General features: G+C 42.2%; 1 protein-coding gene across 1 annotated transcript; it reads right to left on the reverse strand.

The window, feature by feature from the left end:
* Positions 1–16,685, reverse strand: CAT (catalase). Its single transcript, XM_071559282.1, has 13 exons — positions 16,390–16,685; positions 11,207–11,378; positions 10,199–10,309; positions 8,762–8,892; positions 7,937–8,041; positions 7,415–7,540; positions 6,771–6,962; positions 5,761–5,913; positions 4,867–5,005; positions 3,383–3,513; positions 2,779–2,886; positions 2,119–2,205; positions 1–1,703 (listed from the first exon to the last, which is right to left on the reverse strand). Exons 1-13 carry the CDS (start codon positions 16,453–16,455, stop codon positions 1,638–1,640), a joined length of 1,587 nt encoding a protein of 528 aa, XP_071415383.1. The 5' UTR covers positions 16,456–16,685; the 3' UTR covers positions 1–1,637.
* Positions 16,686–17,977: the final 1,292 nt, after the last annotated feature.

The raw sequence follows: 17,977 nt of genomic DNA on the forward strand, positions 1-17,977 counted from the left end.
GATTTTTAAATTCAGTTTATTTCAGAAATAAAAGAAGACAACGATTTAATTCACTTAGCAGACACAACCAAAATTCAGATTAGGCCTTGTTTACTCTTTTCCAAAACTCATTAGAATTCAACGTGCCAGCAAGAAATATTCTGACCAAATCATGTACTTCTTTTGGCTCCCACCTGCCTGATCAGGTGAAAATCCAATGGAATTTCTGAATACAGTAGGTTATCAGTTCATTTTATTTCACTGCACCTCTATCCCAGCTAGTTTTTCTTAACAGGCTAGTAGATAAATGAGTTGCAGAACAAGTAGCTTTCTACTTAAGTTTAATTGTAGGTTTTTCTTTTAGTAAGTAACTTTCCAAATTATTGCAACAGCACTTGGTATCTACGCTCCTCTATCTGCCATCACTCCTTGGAATTTGCACTTAAACACCAAATCAGGAAGCAATCCTCTTCAAAATACAACAGGAGACACCCAGAGGTGCACTGAATATTGAAAACTCTCCCCCAGACTACCATGACCTGAAATTTTTATCACATTTACCTCAGTTAAGAGTTAGTAGCTGTGCTCTGAAATGCTTTGCACTTAGCATGGACACTGAGTATTCCATAACTGGGCTCCAAAATCTTTTGCACTGAATGTATTAGGCAGCATTACAACATGGCCAAAATCAGGTTTGATACATATTTTCTAGCTAATTCATAGGACCATGCCACTTTAACTCTAAAAACTAGCTCTGGCTTGACTCAGAAATAGCAGTATCAGATTACTGCAGTAAAGTAACAGAATTTCAGGAGCCATGTGGAATAATTTTGAAAGTCCTTGAGCATGAATTTGACCAAGACAAACATATTTGTGCATTTGGAGGTTAATCTGTCAAACACTTGGTGTAGTTATATTTTTCTACTTAAATTCTTACAAATTAGAACAATTTACCCCCTACCCCTGAAAGGACTGTAAGATGTAATCAAATGAGTTGGGCAGTGTATGGAATAAGGAAATATCCTTTCCTGTGTCCCTTATGTAATATATATCCCAACCCAGCATTAGCAAGCAAAGATTATCTTAAAATATATACTGGGAGTAACATTTAACTACAAATTTCATCTGAATATATGTAACTTCATTTCTACTATAAGGAATGAGAAATACCAGTATTTTACTCAAACTGCTACATAACATTTTACTTCTGGAAGGCCAAAATTGAAATTTAAAGGAGGCATTTAAAAATACATACAGATAACTACTTTGTAAGAAATATTGAGCAACACCAATTTTTCAACATCACAAGTTCATCCATAAGGATAATCACAGTGCTGTTACAGAAATTCTATTGTGTGGTTTTACACAACAAAATTAAACAGGATTTTGATCAGAAGAGAATTTCTAACCAGGAATTGCCTTTAAAAACACCACATGAAGCAGTAAAGCACTAGTGTTGAAAGGCACTGTTGAGAGGATGATTAGCTTGTGTTACCTGGTTTCCAACAAAGATACAAGCACTTGGAAGATCAGTAAGTCACACCTGTAAAACACTCCTGTGTCTGGGCCAAGATCTGCTACATTCATGAAGATGTTCAACAGGTTCCTGTGCAGTTGTAGGGACGTGAAATTCATGGAGCAAATCTCTGCAGGACGTTTCACAGGTTGGATCTTTCCTTGACAGACATACGAGATGTGGACTGTGTGTATGTCCTAATCACATCCTAAAAATAACACAACAGTTGCATTAACAGAGAACTCCAGGAAAAAAATGAGTGCTTGAATCAACAATGTTGTTCTTTGGAGCAAGCACCGAGCCCAGGAAAGGCTTGTGGAAATGCTTCATTACCATTACAAAGAGTGGGTAATTAACCTGAACACCTCACAGATCACATACAGTTATTTTCCCGAAGCTTTACAAACCCCAACTGACACAAAGTAATTGTAAATCACCGGTTAATCAACTTTTAATTAAGTGTTATTAGAGTGATGTTTCCTTATTTTGTAATTCTACATGCACTGACTTCTGCCCTTTAGATCAAATAGGACAAGAACAATTTCTCACTTCACGGGGTTTACAAGAGAAGCCAAAATAATTCACAGCCAAGCAAAATTCAGCTACAAAAATCATGTCCATACCTTTTTCCCACTCTCAGCATTGTATTTGTCCAGTAAAGCCTGGATACAGGCACCATAGTTAGGATGAACATCAGTGAAGTTTTTCACCTAAACAGGAAGACAGAACAGAAAAGCTCCATTTCAAACATATTCCTTACCATGTGTCTGCTCTGTGGTTTTATAAACAGTACTTGTATCATAAGAAAGGAGGATGAAAACTCTTTTCTACAAGTTTAGTTCTGACCAGCCAGAAATGAAATATGAACACCTTCAAACACTATTTCTGTTAACTCACATAGAGCTCATTCCCAATTTAAACCAAATTGCACTGAGAAGGACAAAGAACCAGCCCTGGGGCCCTCACTGCCTTTTCCTTGTTCAGAGCAAAACATGACACTGGCAGTGATTTCTGAAACACCAAGCTAAACACATAATGCCATCCTTGATGTTCCCATTCTTCCCACCAGGAAAAAGTTACTTCAACATGCTGCATGTTATTTATGTTCTATTATGTTGATAGGCACATTTGTACTGAGAATTCCTGTGTAAAAAAAAATCTGGCCTTCTCACAGAACTCCTGATCCTCCTTTCCATAAGCAGGTTGGCATTTTGACAGAATTACTGGACTGGGAGAAAACCTGGAATAAAGAGCAAAGGCTAAAAGCCAAAGGGGGCACTTACAGCTCGTTTCTGGATGAAGAGTTGTGCATCCTTCAGATGTTCAGCAATGTTCTTACACAGCCTTTGGCGTTCAGCCTCGTTCAGCACTTTGAGGTAGAACTCCCGTACCTTGCCATTGGAAAAAAAAATGGTTCTTTTGAAATTCCCAAAAGCAAGTAGTCAGAAAACACTCAAAATACTTAAACTCAAAAGGCAACCAGTCTTTGAGGGTTTTCCTTTGGCAAACCTGCTATCAATTCCTTCTGGTTCTAAACTGAACTGTTGCTTACAGAATTGATGAGAACAAATATTGCTGTTGGGGCCTAATTCAGGAATTGATGACGATGACATGACATACTCTAGCCCACATTTCAGCAGACACAAATGTGACAAGAAGTCAAGTCACATCCTCTTACATGCTGATGCCCAAAATAGGGATGGCAAAGCTCTGGGAGAATTCACTCATTGTCCCGGCAGCAAAAATTTGGTTATTCATGAAATTCTGCTGTATGAAGACCTTCAGGTCAGCCCAGATGCTTCAGAAAGGAGCCATGTTTGCCTGACACCCTATGAATATTCTCTGAAGTGCCCCTACAAGCCCATCCTGTGTTTCCATGCCCCACACCTGAGTGACATTGTCCTCATTGGCACTGTTGAAGCGCTGCACGTCCCCCGAAACACACACACGGCTCTCCTTGAGCTGGGGCTGATCTTCTGGGCCAGTAAAGCTGTTGGGGTAATAGTTGGGGGCACCACCTGAAAACAAAGAAGCAAAAAAAACACAAACAATCAGATGCCAGCAATCTCAGATTAAGCCTGAAGACAATGTTCTTTGCTTAGAAGAATATAAGCTTCCCTATATAGGGGATGTATTTTAAACACATAACAAATTTACAGAACTGTATAAAAATAAACTGGTCTGTTCTCAGACAACTGCAGCTGTTCTCAAGTTCTTCTTTCTCAAGTATTTCCTTCTTCTCCCTCAGCAAGTATCAGAACTCCTAGCCCAAGGGAATATATATTTTGGCACGAGCCATAGCTTAAGTATATCCTTGTTTACTCTCAGGTGTAAAACAGTCACTATTGGGCAAACACTGAGCTGCTCAGTGCAGGTGAAGTTACATTCCATTTTCACTCTTGCCTTGTGCAATCTCTTGGAGATCAGAAAAGCAAAGCAGTTTTGTGAAGGGGACTGAGCATATGAAAGTCAGCTGTTAAATTTAAAAGATGCAAGTACAGAATTCTCAAGGACATTTGGGCCATCTCTATCGTTTTTAGAATAGATTTTGCCTAGAAATTGAAACAGGGAGGCAGCAGTTCACTTCCATGAAACCACTTCTATGAGAAGTTTCTTCATTTCAAGTTAGAAAATTTTCAAAGAACTCCTTCTTACCAAGGATGTTTCTAGAAGTCTTTCAAAGAACATAAACTAGAGACAAACAACAGAATTCATCTAACTGCATGTGTTCTCCTGCAAACCCTCTCTCTAAGGCCTATTTGTTAAGCTTTTAAACCCATCTTAAGCTCCCCTTTTAAACAAACTCTCCATCCTGTATCCAAACATCCAAAGTCTCCTTTCCTGGGTTAACAGAAGAGAAATACACCCACTCTAAACAACTCTGACTATGTAAAGATAACAAGCATTCTAATTTTCAGGTAGCAAAAGCTTCCTTTTTCCCTCCCAAACTGTTTACAAAATTAGAAATTCTGCTTTGTAACTTCTGTAAATTCTGTAAATTCTGCTTTGTAAATTCTGCTGTGTAACTTCTGCTTTTTTAGCAAGCAGAAGTTACACACATTGAATCAAAACCCACTTACATTTCAGAGTAGCAACTATTTTAAACAAGCCTGAAGTCGTGTAAGGAACATGCATGAGATCCTTTAAATTCTTTTTTAAAAATATATATAATGCATTCCATAATCTACAGAAGAAATTTTGTTTTACAGGAAGTTTTGATTCTTAAAACTTGTACAAGACTGACGAGAGAGTGGATATGCCAGCTGGAGTGATGAAGGCTGGGAATTCCGAAGCTCAGGAACTGAACAGAAGACAACTCTGCAATCCATGAACAAGTGTGACTATACTGAAAGGTATTTTGGTATTTATACCTTGGTTGTCAGTGACAGTCATTGGCCCATCCCTCTGGTAGTTGGCCACGCGGGCTCGGAAGGGGCAGTTCACGGGGATCTGCAGGTAGTTGGGGCCCAGGCGGTGCCTGTGAGTGTCGGGGTAGGAGAACAGGCGGCCCTAAAACATCACAAACATCAACCACTGCTGGCAGGAGAGAGCACTTCAAAGCATTTATCCTTATATTACTGATTTTTAAATATATTATTGACTGAACTGAACCCTCAGCAGTTCTGGCCACACACAAAAAATACCAAGAGAACAGACTACACCTGGCTATGAAGAGAGCCAAAACAAGAGAACTGCAGGATGGTTCAAGGGTTTATCCAGTCAAAACTGCCAAAATACCTTCTTAGTTCAGAGATATAACTTGTGACAACAATTTGGATTCAATCTGAAAAATGGTAACATGCAAATATGCATGACTGCAACAAGCCTTATCAAATATTTTGAGCTGTAAGAAATCCAGTACTACTTCTAAAGAATAGTCTTGTGGTTTCTAATCTGTATTATGGAATACTGAAGTCCACCTCATTCGTAAGAGTTTATAATTCTAAGATTTGCTGTAAGAACATGAACAAACACACATTGTTGCTAAGGTTGCATCCATCCCAGACTGACAACTTTGGTAATTGCTGCAAATGTCCTCTGATTTTCTCTTCCTTTAGTTCTGTCTCATTCTCTTTATATTTCAATTCTGCATGAGCACATCAAATGGTGATCCTTAAACAACCACCACAAGGTAAATAAATAATCAGTTGCTTTTTATCCCCCTGGTTTACTGCTGCTCCACAGGCAGGGAGAGGAATGTTTTTTCACAACCAGCAAAGCAAACAATGCTCATTAGGTCAGACCTTGCACACACTGCAGTTTACCTGCAGCATCTTATCGGGGCTGGGCTCGATCCCGGGTGGCATGTTGCTCGGATCATATGCCATCTGCTCCACCTCTGCAAAGTAGTTAACAGGATTCCTGTTCAAGACCAGCTTTCCCACAGGCAGGAGAGGATAGTCTCTATGTGGCCAAACCTGTAAGATACAGCACACACACATTAAACCCAGCACCATTATAGTATTATGCACCTTAATTGCCAGGCAGCATTTGCCTGATTTAAATCTTGATTGAGAAAATCTGAATTTCTTTTTTGCTAACAAACATTGAGAAATGTCTTATTTTAAGAAGTCTTTTGCAACTAATACAGAGTATTAATGCAACTTATTTCATCATCCCAGGATAATCTCAGCACTTGAGCACTTAAATCAAATACCCACAGGGGCTTGAAAAACTGCCTAGGAATGCACCTGGTAGGTGGAGCTGGTGGCACAATTGTTTTCAGCTACTTCAAAATGATTAACTGGCCTTGTCTTTGCCATCTGAGCCAGTATTTCCAAGTTCAAATGTCTTTAGCCATTTGGGGAGAGCAATATTAGAGGGGGAGAAGAGAGCAAGACAAATTAATGTACGAATTTTCCAACAAACCATTCCTAGGAACAGCTACTGGAAGTCTGACAAAATTAGATCAATAGAGCTCAGGGTGTGACTCTCTGATCTGAGATCCCAGATCTGAAGTGCCATCCAGTTCTGGTATCAAGCCCTATCATATTTCCCTGAGGAAGAGTAACATCAGATACAACATCACTACAATTTCATCTCCAGAATTTGACTTATCATGGCTATATAAATAAACAGCACATTTGAAAATCAGAAGGGAAGAATAAAAAGGACAGATTAACTTTATTTAAGGAACTAGTAAGAGAACAGTGCTACTCCACGGGATCTGTGACACTTCTTTTATAGGTAAGCTCAGTTTTGGCAGTTGCTACATTATCTCCTGACCTCTCTTAAGCCAGCTGAAATGGAATGTTCCCAACAGGATCTGGTATACCTTGGTTACATCAAACGGATTAAATGGAAACTTCTCTGCTTCTTCAAAGGTCATAACTTGAATGTAGAAGGACCACGAGGGGTAGTCCCCCTTGGCAATGGCATTGTAAAGATCACGTATGGCATAATCAGGATCAGTAGAAGCCAGTCTTCCTGCTTCTTCTACAGAAAGGTTCTTGATGCCCTGGTCAGTCTAAAAGCAATAAAAGCAGAAGCATCAGTTACAAAGTGCATAAAGTATTACAGAAATCATTAACCAGAATGAATTTTACAAAAGTTGTAGTCAAAGAATGAGACTGTCCATATTCCAACTTCCAATAATTTGAGTTCAGATTTGTAGTACATTCAACAGCTGTCTTCCAGATAAAAATGAGTTACCTGATAGGGCTCTAATAAAGAGACAGTTCCTCAAAGAAGAGAATTCTTTACAGTCTATTAAATGGCTGCTGGGTTAGCAAGAACAATGACTTCCCCATTGTGGTTCAAGGTATGCAACTGGCACTGAACAAGGACACCACACAACTAGTGAGTCTTGGCACTAACAAGTCTCCTCTAAATTAAACTTGGAAAGTCTCAGAGCATTTTTATGCTTTTCATCCAACATGATGTATAGCTCCAATACATAACTGGGGAATAAAAGATTACCTTTGCATGGAATTTGCAATAAACTGCTCTTCCCTCAGCATTAACCAGTTTAAAAGTATGTGATCCATATCCGTTCATGTGGCGATAACCATCAGGAATTCCACGATCACTGAACAGGAACGACACCTAAAGGGAAGGACCAGGCAATATTAATGGGCTCATCAGACCAAAGATACAGGGATCATTTGAGACTGAGTTTGTTTATTGCATTAAGCTGCATCACTGGAAGCTATGTTAATGTTAGGAATCCCTTGAGGAATTTCTAGTTCAGGTTTTAACAGTGTTAATGAAAAAACTGCTTTGGTTTTGCACAAGGAACAACTGTGGATTAAACCTGTGTCAAGGTTTATGCCGACAAGAAAAAGACATGAACCTCAGGAGAATGTTATGATTTTCCCCATAAGCACAGAAGAGGTAAGCATAGATAATTTAAATTACAAATGTAAGCAAAACTACACAGACTTCTAGATCAAACATGGAAAGGAGATGGTTAAAAATATGCTGTCAAAGGAGAAGCTTTACTTGATGCAAAGACTCAGGGCGAAGACTCCAGAAGTCCCACACCATGTCTGGATCCTTCAGGTGGGTCTGAGGGTTCCTCTTTTGGCTATGGATGAAGGATGGGAACTAATTTGTCCAGAAGCAGAGAAGAAAAAAGAAAAAAAAGAAACTATATGAGGTAAACTAAGCACCATCTGGTAAAAAACAAGAGAGTTTCTCAATACATTCCACCATGACAGGAACAGCACACTGAGAACTGAGACAAAGCTGTGAGATCACTGAAAAATGTTCTTCTGTCATACCCCTCTCCTGCAACCAAATTCACTCACAGCCCAGTAAAAGTAGGGTAAAGTCAAACATTTACAATTAGGATAAACAGGCTGTTCAGAGGTAACACTTCCATTTTGTTATCTGTAAGGTCAGAGGTAAATCCTTTCAAATTTGTATATCTGAACTTTACTGAGTATCTGATGCATAAATGAATACAGATATACTATAAAAAATCTGTGCAGAACTCCACCACTCAAGGAAAGCTGCTCTACTTACAAAGGGCTGCTAAAATTATTAAAATATTTTTAAAAATTAGATTTAAAAAAAGAATCTGCAAGAAGTTTTTGAAGTGGAAAGTTAAAGTGAAAAGTATGAACACACATAAGTGATCAAGCATTAGTTCTCCAGTGTAGGTTTCCAGGAACATCTTTCCAAGTCAATAACGTTCAGACCATTTGACAACAGAGTTTAAGTGTGTCAAAATAACAGCTTTTGCTTCTCAGTGAGGCAAGAAGATCATGTGAATGAACTTTTGGACCCTGTCACTGAGTAGCCCCAGCTCTGGTGCTCACTCACCAATATTGCATCCCGAATAAAGAAGATGGGAGTGTTATTTCCCACGAGATCCCAATTCCCATCTTCTGTATAGAACTTCATTGCAAAGCCTCGAGGGTCACGAACTGTATCAGCTGACCCAGATTCTCCAGCTTGAAGACACACATGAACACACAGAAGTCTTAGGATAGGAAGTGCATACAAATTGTGAGCAAAACCCCACAGAACTTGAAAATAGGCTATAATATCCTAAATGGGCAGGGTTTATTCAAGTCTTTTCTATACCAAGGAATTTTAGGCATATTTTCAAGAGTACTTTAAAGTGTGAGCAAGAAACTCACCCAAATATTAAAGTTAAAAGAAACAAAAAACAAGTATATCCACATGAACCAATTAAGAGGGGAATTTGCATTATCACTAACAGAGACATCATCAGATTATAAGGATGAATCATCTAAACCCACATTTGTTTCTGTGCAACAAATCCCAGTGTGAAAGCTCCCAGGTAGAAGGTAGCAATCTAAACAGCGTGCCTAATAAAAAGGAGCTTATTATGGCAGGGTTGTAATCCTTTAAATTCCTCCTGCTTCATCCAGGATGGAATTTTCTATGGGTAACTTCTACCAGAGGAAAAGTGCCAACACAACACCTGAGCAAAGATGTTCCAGAAGTGTTCAGAACACCCTGACAAAAGAAGTAGGACACTCATCCTCTCATTAAAACCACAGTGTTGTTCAGAACAGCAAGGAAGAAACGTGTTCAAACAGAGCAGGGAAAGGGAACTGGGCAACAGCTCCTGCAGCAACATCCACAGATCAAACCAGCTCTGTGTCTTTACTCTCTATCAGGACCCCCTAAATTTTGGTGACAGAGCCTTCTTGGACTACTTTTTTCTCTCCAGTACTTCCACAACAGAATCCTCTTTAGGATTATTCTAAATACAGATAAAGTAATAACACACACATTAGGAATTATAGTTTTTCTATCAGACCAGATATTGATCACAGAGCATGTTTTAGCTCATGGCATTTAAGATTTTGCTATTTAGCTCTTTAAGAAATCAGAGTTTATTTATGGAAGATTGTTTTTTTCCCTTTACCCAGTATTTAGGTTACATCAGTTATCCCCAAAACATTCCCAGGGCATAAGAGATTATATGTATTTAACTTCCAAGTGTTTGTGCAAGTGTTGGTTATGATCCAACCAGAAACAAAGCAGGATTTCTGCTGGAAACAAACACAGCTCAGGCCACCTTTCCTCTCACATTTCAGACAGAAAAGTGTCTCCAGACAGGTCTGACAGAAAGAGGCAGAAGCTGCTGAAGGTCTTACATTTAAGTGGAATTCACAGAGGAGGAACTGACTGGCAGAAACTACCTGAAGTGCCCCACGATGCCCCACTAATAGCAGGGTAACCAAGACACCTGGAAGAGGATACACAGTAACTCTGAACTCTTACCAACAGTGGAAAAGCGAATAGCAAGGGGAGTTCTTTTTCCAATGTGCTCGAACACTTTCGCCTTACAATACTGGGTGATGTCATGAGTGACTTCAAAATAGCCAAAGGCTCCTGAAGAACAGTAATTCCAACAGATCAGCTCTAGGTCCCTTCCTTCCACTCATCTCTTGTTCTACTCTGGTCCAACATACAACTTGAAGTCAAAAGCACATGGGAATACAGCAGTTTAAACAGTTTATATCCATGCACTGAACACTCCACTCGCCTCCACAAAATGAAACTTCTTTAACACAAATTGCTATTTGCACAGTGACCCCTCTGCTCCTTCACTGACTGTTCACTGCTCCCAGCAGAGGCACAGAAGATGCTCTTCTGCCAAGATCTGGGTATTTATTATTTCTCCAATCCTGCTACGTGTTGCAGAACCTTTGGTGCACCTGCAAGCTGGATGAGGCAACAAACTTCTTCCCACCCCCACAGAGCAACTTTTCCCATGTGCATGCACATTATAAATTCAGACCTGTACTTGTTCCTTCTAAGGCAACATGCAACAAAAATCAGAGTAAACAGTTCTACCCTCCTAAGATTAATAACAAAATTTAAACTTGCTTAGTTTTTAAAATGCAAATATTAGATCATCAGCTTGCTTTGACAGATAGACACACCAGAGGACAAAATCTACATTCTCTATTAAATAACTTGCAAACAAACATTAAGATAGGGATGGTAATTCTTCCCTTCCAGAGGAATAGGGCATTATGCAGGAACAGGCAGAGGAAGCAGAGATTACAGCAAATACAATAAAAATCAAATTACTAAAAGTATGTTAACTTTTTCAAACAATTTTTCAGGGCTTCAAGTTTTGGTCCTACCACTGTTGTTTACATACATTTATTACAACTGATAACACTACATTATAGGTAACAAAGTCATTTATCTGTCATGATGTACATGTTAACTCAAAAGATTTTGAGTGTAATTCTACACAAAGAAAAGGTTTAAACATACCTGCTCCTTTAGCATGTACAACTCTTTCAGGAATCCTCTCTCTGTCAAAATGAGCCATCTCATCAGTGAAAATAACATCTTGGACAAGGAGAGGTCCACGTGGCCCCACTGTCAGAATATTCAGTTTATCTGCTATGGGGTTCCCAGCACCAGTGGTCAAGACATCTGGTTTCTGAAAGCAGACAGTCAATCAGTATCAGAAATTAAAAGCCCTCTATATTTAACTCACATAATGTGCATGACTGTTCAACCATTACATGGCACATACAGAAAATACTGATGTCAACTCCATCACAGGGCTGTGTGTTCAGGTCACATAACCCAAGAATGTTTCTCATGGTTCAGAAATATCACTTGTTGAGACTATTCCATCTTGCATCAAGAAAAACTGAGGATGGGAGGAGAGAGGTAAAAAAGGAGTAGTGCTGGAAAGTAATAAAGGAGAAAGGAGAGGAAGAAGGAGGTAATGTCAGCACAGGGAGAGAGGCACAAGGAAAGAACTACAGTCACACAGCATCAAGATTAACAGGGGGTGTCCATCATTACTGTCGGTCTGCAGGAGCTGTGGCAAATAACAGAAGCAGGAGCACCTGAGGAATCACCCATGGAAGGGCCATGATTACACAAGCTCTGAGAAGCCCTGGTGTCAGGAAAACTGCCAGGAAACGTCCTGTCAGAATGACAGCAACCACCAACTTGTCTTTTTTTACTAACACTGTTACCGTCCATAAAGAAACTGCCAAGACAGCCCATACTCCTCCTTCTCCCCTCCCTTCCACACCTTAAGAGTTTAAGTCAATCACTCTCACAGGCCACTTTGAGGAATGACCCTGTAACTGGAAAAGTCTCCAAGACAACTTCAAGAATCACCACTGGAACTCTGCAGCACTATAATTGAGTGTACTCCTATTTTCTCAAAAAAGAATCCCAGTAGAAAGGACTTTATCTGCATCACATACGGGGTCACACGCTCCTTTAAGGCAATTTTCTTATTTTACTGGTACTGTAGGAAATACACCAGCCCCAGAGACCTGATGGTCACAGGTGCCAGTTTTTCCTGAAGTACTTTTATGGTTCAGAGCCAGGGCAATGCATATAAAGGACATAGAAGAAAAGAAGAGAAGTTAGTACAAAGAAAAATAAAAGGAAAAGGTTGGCAACAGGGTGAGTTGAAATACTCGAGTCACAGATCAGGAGCAGTTCACACTAAATCCATCCCATGTTGCACTAAACTGACACTAATCCATGTGGGCTCCCTGTCCATACCCCCCCACCTGACACAGCACACACACCAGCACACACTCAGCCCCCTCCTGACCAGCTCTTCTTTTTAAATTCTATAAATGAAAGGGATGGAGAAAAGAAGGAAAAAGCAACTATGGATGACAAAACCTTGATTTCCCATCAGAGACTTCACAGGGTTCCAATTTTCACACTGACAGCCCGAGTTTTGCTTTTAGGGGTTTAATTACTGTAAACAGACAAAATTCTCATCTGATGGAAGATTTTTTTTTCTTTTCCCCAGGAGGCAACCCACAAAGGGAGGAGAACAATTATTCACATCCACACCCAGAGCTGTGGATGAGGCAGAGAACACAGGGAGTTACACACACTTTGTTTAACTCAGGTATGTGAAAAACCACATAAAAGGCATTTGAGGGATAACTGCATTTCCACTGTGTTCTTACTAATGTGCAACACAGTCTGTACACACTGCTTCAGCTGGCTTGCATTCCCAAAACAGCCAAGATCTTTATTCTTCCTGCACCACTCCATTAGCATAAGGCCATAAGCATGAATGCAATTCCTTCAGCTTGCCTGGAATCCTCACCGACACTCAAGTGTGTGCACACATTTAAAAACACAACATATGACAACAAACAGGGACACGAAGCTCAGAAACTGACAGGAAAGTTACCATTTTAGCTTTATTTAAAGTGTATTAAGTCAAAGCAACATCTGCTTAACTCAAAACATCATCTATGGTTTGTCAATGGAAATATGCAACTGTTTCCAGTGGGGTTTTTTACTGTTTATTTATCACACACCTCCTACCTTGTATTTTGCTCAATTTTAAATGAGCCAAAGAAAACATTTCCATTCCTGCTCTGAGAAATCACCTATTTAGACTGCACAGGAAGTTCCTCAATCTCAAATCAATCTGAGAGCTCAACTTCTTCAAATTCAGTCCTGTGGGGTACAATTTAGCAACCTTAAATATGCATGCTTTGTTAAGCTTTAGCCATCATCTTCCTTTGTAATGGCAACTACAATTTCTAGTTGGATTTTTTGAATTAAATTTAATTTTGCATATTAAAGTGGAAGGACACCACCATACTCCAGGAACTCATTACTTTTGCTGATTAAAAGCTTCAAGCTTCTCACAGATAAAATCCAATATATTCGTTTTTCTAATCATAGATTCATTGATTTTTTTTAAATGTATTTTTTTAATTGATGACTGACATACTCATCTAAGACGGGAGGTTGCTGGAATGTGACAAAAAAGAACAGCTCCCACCAACAGCACCCTAAGTGTGAATTTTCCTCTCCAACCTCCCTGTGTTATTATCCATTAGACTTTTCCATCCTTCCCACGTGTTCCACGAACACAGAGACTTCCACATCCCCCTCACTTGAAGGCAGCCTGTGACACAAACCCCTCTCTACAGTTCCAGCACCATTTATGAAATCACACTAATACAATACTAAAAATAGAAAATCTGAGGCCTGGATTCTGGTAACTGTTTCAACATGACACGTAACTCTTAAGACCCCTCCAGTTCATACAGTGACCTTTTAATGCCACTAATACTTCTGTCATCTTGAAGCACCAACCAAGTTTCACTCAGTCCACTGAGAAACATGAAGTTTTGTGGAATTAAAGCCCAGGTTATCCTGGAGTTCTACATGCATTCTAAGCAGCCCAGGAGGTTTAAACCCACAGAGGTAGAACTACAGTGCACACACCTCACCTTATGACCTTCTCCTCTTTTACCATGCAAGGGCTTGGTAAAAGACAGAAGGGGGGGGAAAGTGTATCCTTAAAGAATCTTTCAGAGTCAGCTATGCCTGCACAATACCTATCCTGGGATTAGCTCGAGGGTAGAGAAAACCTTTGCATGTCAGTTGTGAGCCCTGCACCAAAGAGCAAAGGTCTGTGGGGGTAACACAGCCCTCCTCGGCCCAAAAGGCAACACTGTTGGCTAAAACCCACTTCATCCAGAATGCTGACATTTAGGACTAGCAGAAGGGGTTGCTAAAACCACAGCTTGTTGAAGCTAAGACTATAAAAAATTAACAGCTTTGTGGCTGTCTCTTTTGTGCAAGCAGACTTTTTGAAAGGTTCTTTCTACCATTCTCATTAGAATTAAAAAATATTTATTTGTTTAATGGCAGGACATATTCACTTCTGTTTCAGGATAACAGGGACACACAAAATAAGTTCTATCAGTGCCAAGGGAGAGGAAAATAAACTACTCAGTAGCTGTAAAAAGTATTCTCATGCTACTCTTGGGCTTGAGGTTGTTTGATGCCTGTATTTTCATGCAGCTGGGATCTGCATACAGTCCAAACCTTAAAAGATAAGAACTACTGAATTTCTGTTTCATTACAGCACCAACCTGCCATGACAGAAAGAAGGGAAACAAAGCCAGGAGAATTTTAGTCACTGCTGTTGTAAACACCACACATCAAAGTACACACTTCCAGGCATTACTGATACTCTGGACCTTATACAACCCACTTTAAAAGTCTAATAAGTCCTCCCTACTTTCTATCTTAAAGTCTCATGACTCCTTATGCAACACAGACTTTGGGTTGCCTCCCAACCTTCAAATTAACCTTGGCCTGTTTTCAAATGCTGCTTTGCTACAGAAAGGCTGACATCCCTACAAAAACACTACTCATGGAAAAAAGGGAACTATGAGGACACATGCAAGGATATGATGAAGTCACAATGCATCAGGCAGCTTTCTGAGAAAAGAATAAAATAAAATTAAGATGGATTAACAGATACAGACAGTGGGAACAGAGGCATCCACTTGAATCTTGTGTGACTGCTGTTTAGTAAAACCAGCAGGAAGAGTATTCAGTGCCAAATATACATTTCTGTCACAAAATACATATAGAAACTGTCACAGGAATTTGATGATGAAAGGAAATCAACTCTTCCAGCATTTATGCACTTAACCAAATATTCTGGAGATAGCCTACATCTTCCCATGGCTGAGTGCCACACTGCTGGTTACACACTTGTATGGTTTCAGTCAACCACTTGCCCCAATCCACAGAATCACAGAATGGTTTGGGCTGGAAGGGACCTTGAAGACCATTTAGTTCCAACCAACCCAGGTTGGTCCAAGCCCCGTCCAATCTCAGGCACTTCCTAGGATGAGGCAGCCACGGTTTCTCTGGAAAACTCGTGCCAGGACCTTCCCACCCTCACAGGGAAGGATTTCTTCCTAAAAAATTCACTTCGACCTGGTCAGCGAGTCCCCATATAGTGCTGAACATGCTTTATCTCGTATATTAATCCCTAAGTTACATTTTCACTGCGTTCTACCGACGTGACAGCAAAGTGAAACCTGATTCGAGACGAGAAAAATGCACAGTATCAGAGCAGTCCCATCCGTGCCCAGGGGAAAGGCCGGGGCCAAGCAGCCCTGACCGACAGGGCAGGCCGGGGCCAGGCAGCGCTGACCGCCCCTGTCGCTCGGGGCCAGCTGGCAGCTCCCATGCCCTTCGTGCCTCGGTGTTCCCGGGCACGGCACCAAACAGCGGCGGCCAGGGCGGCTCTCCCTGCTACGCTGAGCCGGGGACAGCGGGGCACGCCTAGTCCCGCATCCCCCGGGGACACCCGGCACACCGAGCCCCGCATCCCCCGGGCACACCGAGCCCCGCATGCCCCGGGCACACCGAGCCCCGCATGCCCCGGGCACACCCGGCACACCGAGCCCCGCATCCCCCGGGCACACCGAGCCCCGCATCCCCCGGGCACACCGAGCCCCGCATCCCCCGGGCACACCGAGCCCCGCATCCCCCGGGCACACCGAGCCCCGCATCCCCCGGGCACACCGAGCCCCGCGTCCCCTGGGCATACCCGGGCTCTACCCCCTCCGGCTCCCACCCGCTCGCTCCGGGGACGCGAGGAATGGGGTGTCCCGGGGTGTCGCGGCGAGTACCTGCGAGCCCCGCTGGTTCTTCCAGTGCTTCAGCTGGTCCGCGGCGTCGTCCCGCCCGTCGGCCATTTTGCGGTGACGGGCGACCCCCGAGGCAGGAAGGGCGGCGCAGAGCGGAGCGGGAGCTGCGGAGAACCGGAGCGGAGGGACTGCACGGGCTCCCAGCCAGGAGGCAGCGCCGCAGAGGTCGCCCTGGGGCCTTGTCCCCGCGCTGTCCCCGCGCTGTCCCCGCGCTGTCACCTGTCACCCCGCGGCACCGGCGGGTAGCGGGAGGCACCACGAGCACGGCCCGGCCCCGCTCAGCGCTGCGCCCGCCCCCCGCTACCTCTGCAGCCAATAGGATCGCGGCCAGGCGGGCAGCGCGAACCGCGATTGGGCGGCGGACACGTCAATCAGGCGCGCGAGGCATCGCCCCCGCCTCGCCCTGAGGGGGCGGTGAGAGTGGGGGGGGGGACGGAATTGTCCCGCTGTGACCGACCGACCAACCAACCAACCAACCGACCGACCGACCGACCAACCGGGGCTGTGAAAGTGCTTGTTTCGGCTCCAAGTACAATTTTGAGACGCCGGAGCTTTCTACCGCGGCTCGCGGTGGGGTGTTATTCAGTGGCATAAGGAGTTACAGGGTCAGGGCACGCTGGAAACTGCACTTACTTAAGGAGTTTCAGAGGCGGGGTTGGTTTTGGCAGAAAAATATGTTTTTAAATTGCAAAATCACGGTGACCAAATATAGCTGTATCATTGTATAACTATATAAATGCTCGGGTTTGTATTGTACCTTAAATGAGGTACAGGTCGTACATTAACATTGGTCAGAATCCAATATTGTTTAGAGCCCTGAATTTGTAAACTTAAAAAGAAACGCTGCTGAATTAACAGTGTGGTTATGTTTACAAGTTCTAAGGTAAATACTGCTCTCCACTTAGGCACTGATAGGGAGGTCCCCTGGCTTGGTGCCTAATTCAGATACCACAGGCGATAAAACTGGTTATTCTTCCAATTTTTCTGAGGTAAAATCTTTGATCAACATGAATATTCTCTCTTCAACTGCAGAGTTATGCCTACATTCTCTTCTCTCAGCAGACACAAAGCATTGCCCAGCTCATTACTTCAGTCAGACAACCCTTTACCTGGTGTGTGTTGCTGTGAACTCGAGGGTTACACCTCCCAAAACAGGTCTGTGACACACAGGTACTCCTTTCCCTCAGAATGGAGAAAACTCCCTTTTTTTCTGCTTCAGCCTCATTTGGGAGGTAAACTTTGAAGTAAATGCTGCTCTTCACTTAGGCACTGATAGGGAGCACCCCTGACTTGGTGTCTAATTCATGTACCACAGGTGATACAACTTACTATGTTTCCTACTTCACAGGTAAAATCTTTGATCAACATGAATATTCTCTCTTAAACTGCAGAGTTATGTCTCCATTCTCTTCTCTCAGCAGACACAAAGCATTGTCCAGCTCATTATTTCAATCAATCCTTCACCTGGTGTGTGTTGCTGTGAACTGGAGGGTTACACCTCCCAGAACAGGTCTGTGACACACAGGGAACATCACCAGCTGCACTCCTTTCCCACTGAATGGAGAAAACT

This window comes from Pithys albifrons, chromosome 6 (assembly GCF_047495875.1).
Source record: "Pithys albifrons albifrons isolate INPA30051 chromosome 6, PitAlb_v1, whole genome shotgun sequence".
Lineage (NCBI taxonomy): Eukaryota > Metazoa > Chordata > Aves > Passeriformes > Thamnophilidae > Pithys > Pithys albifrons.

Excerpts from the sequence above, each read along its gene's own strand:
- CAT (XM_071559282.1), bottom strand. The coding sequence starts at position 16,455 with ATGGCCGACGGGCGGGACGACGCCGCGGACCAGCTGAAGCACTGGAAG. Across the intron at positions 2,206-2,778 it reads TCTTCATCCAGAAACGAGCT|GTGAAAAACTTCACTGATGT; the intron begins GTAAGTGCCCCC and ends CTTCCTGTTTAG. Across the intron at positions 1,704-2,118 it reads ATGCTGAGAGTGGGAAAAAG|GATGTGATTAGGACATACAC; the intron begins GTATGGACATGA and ends TGTTATTTTTAG.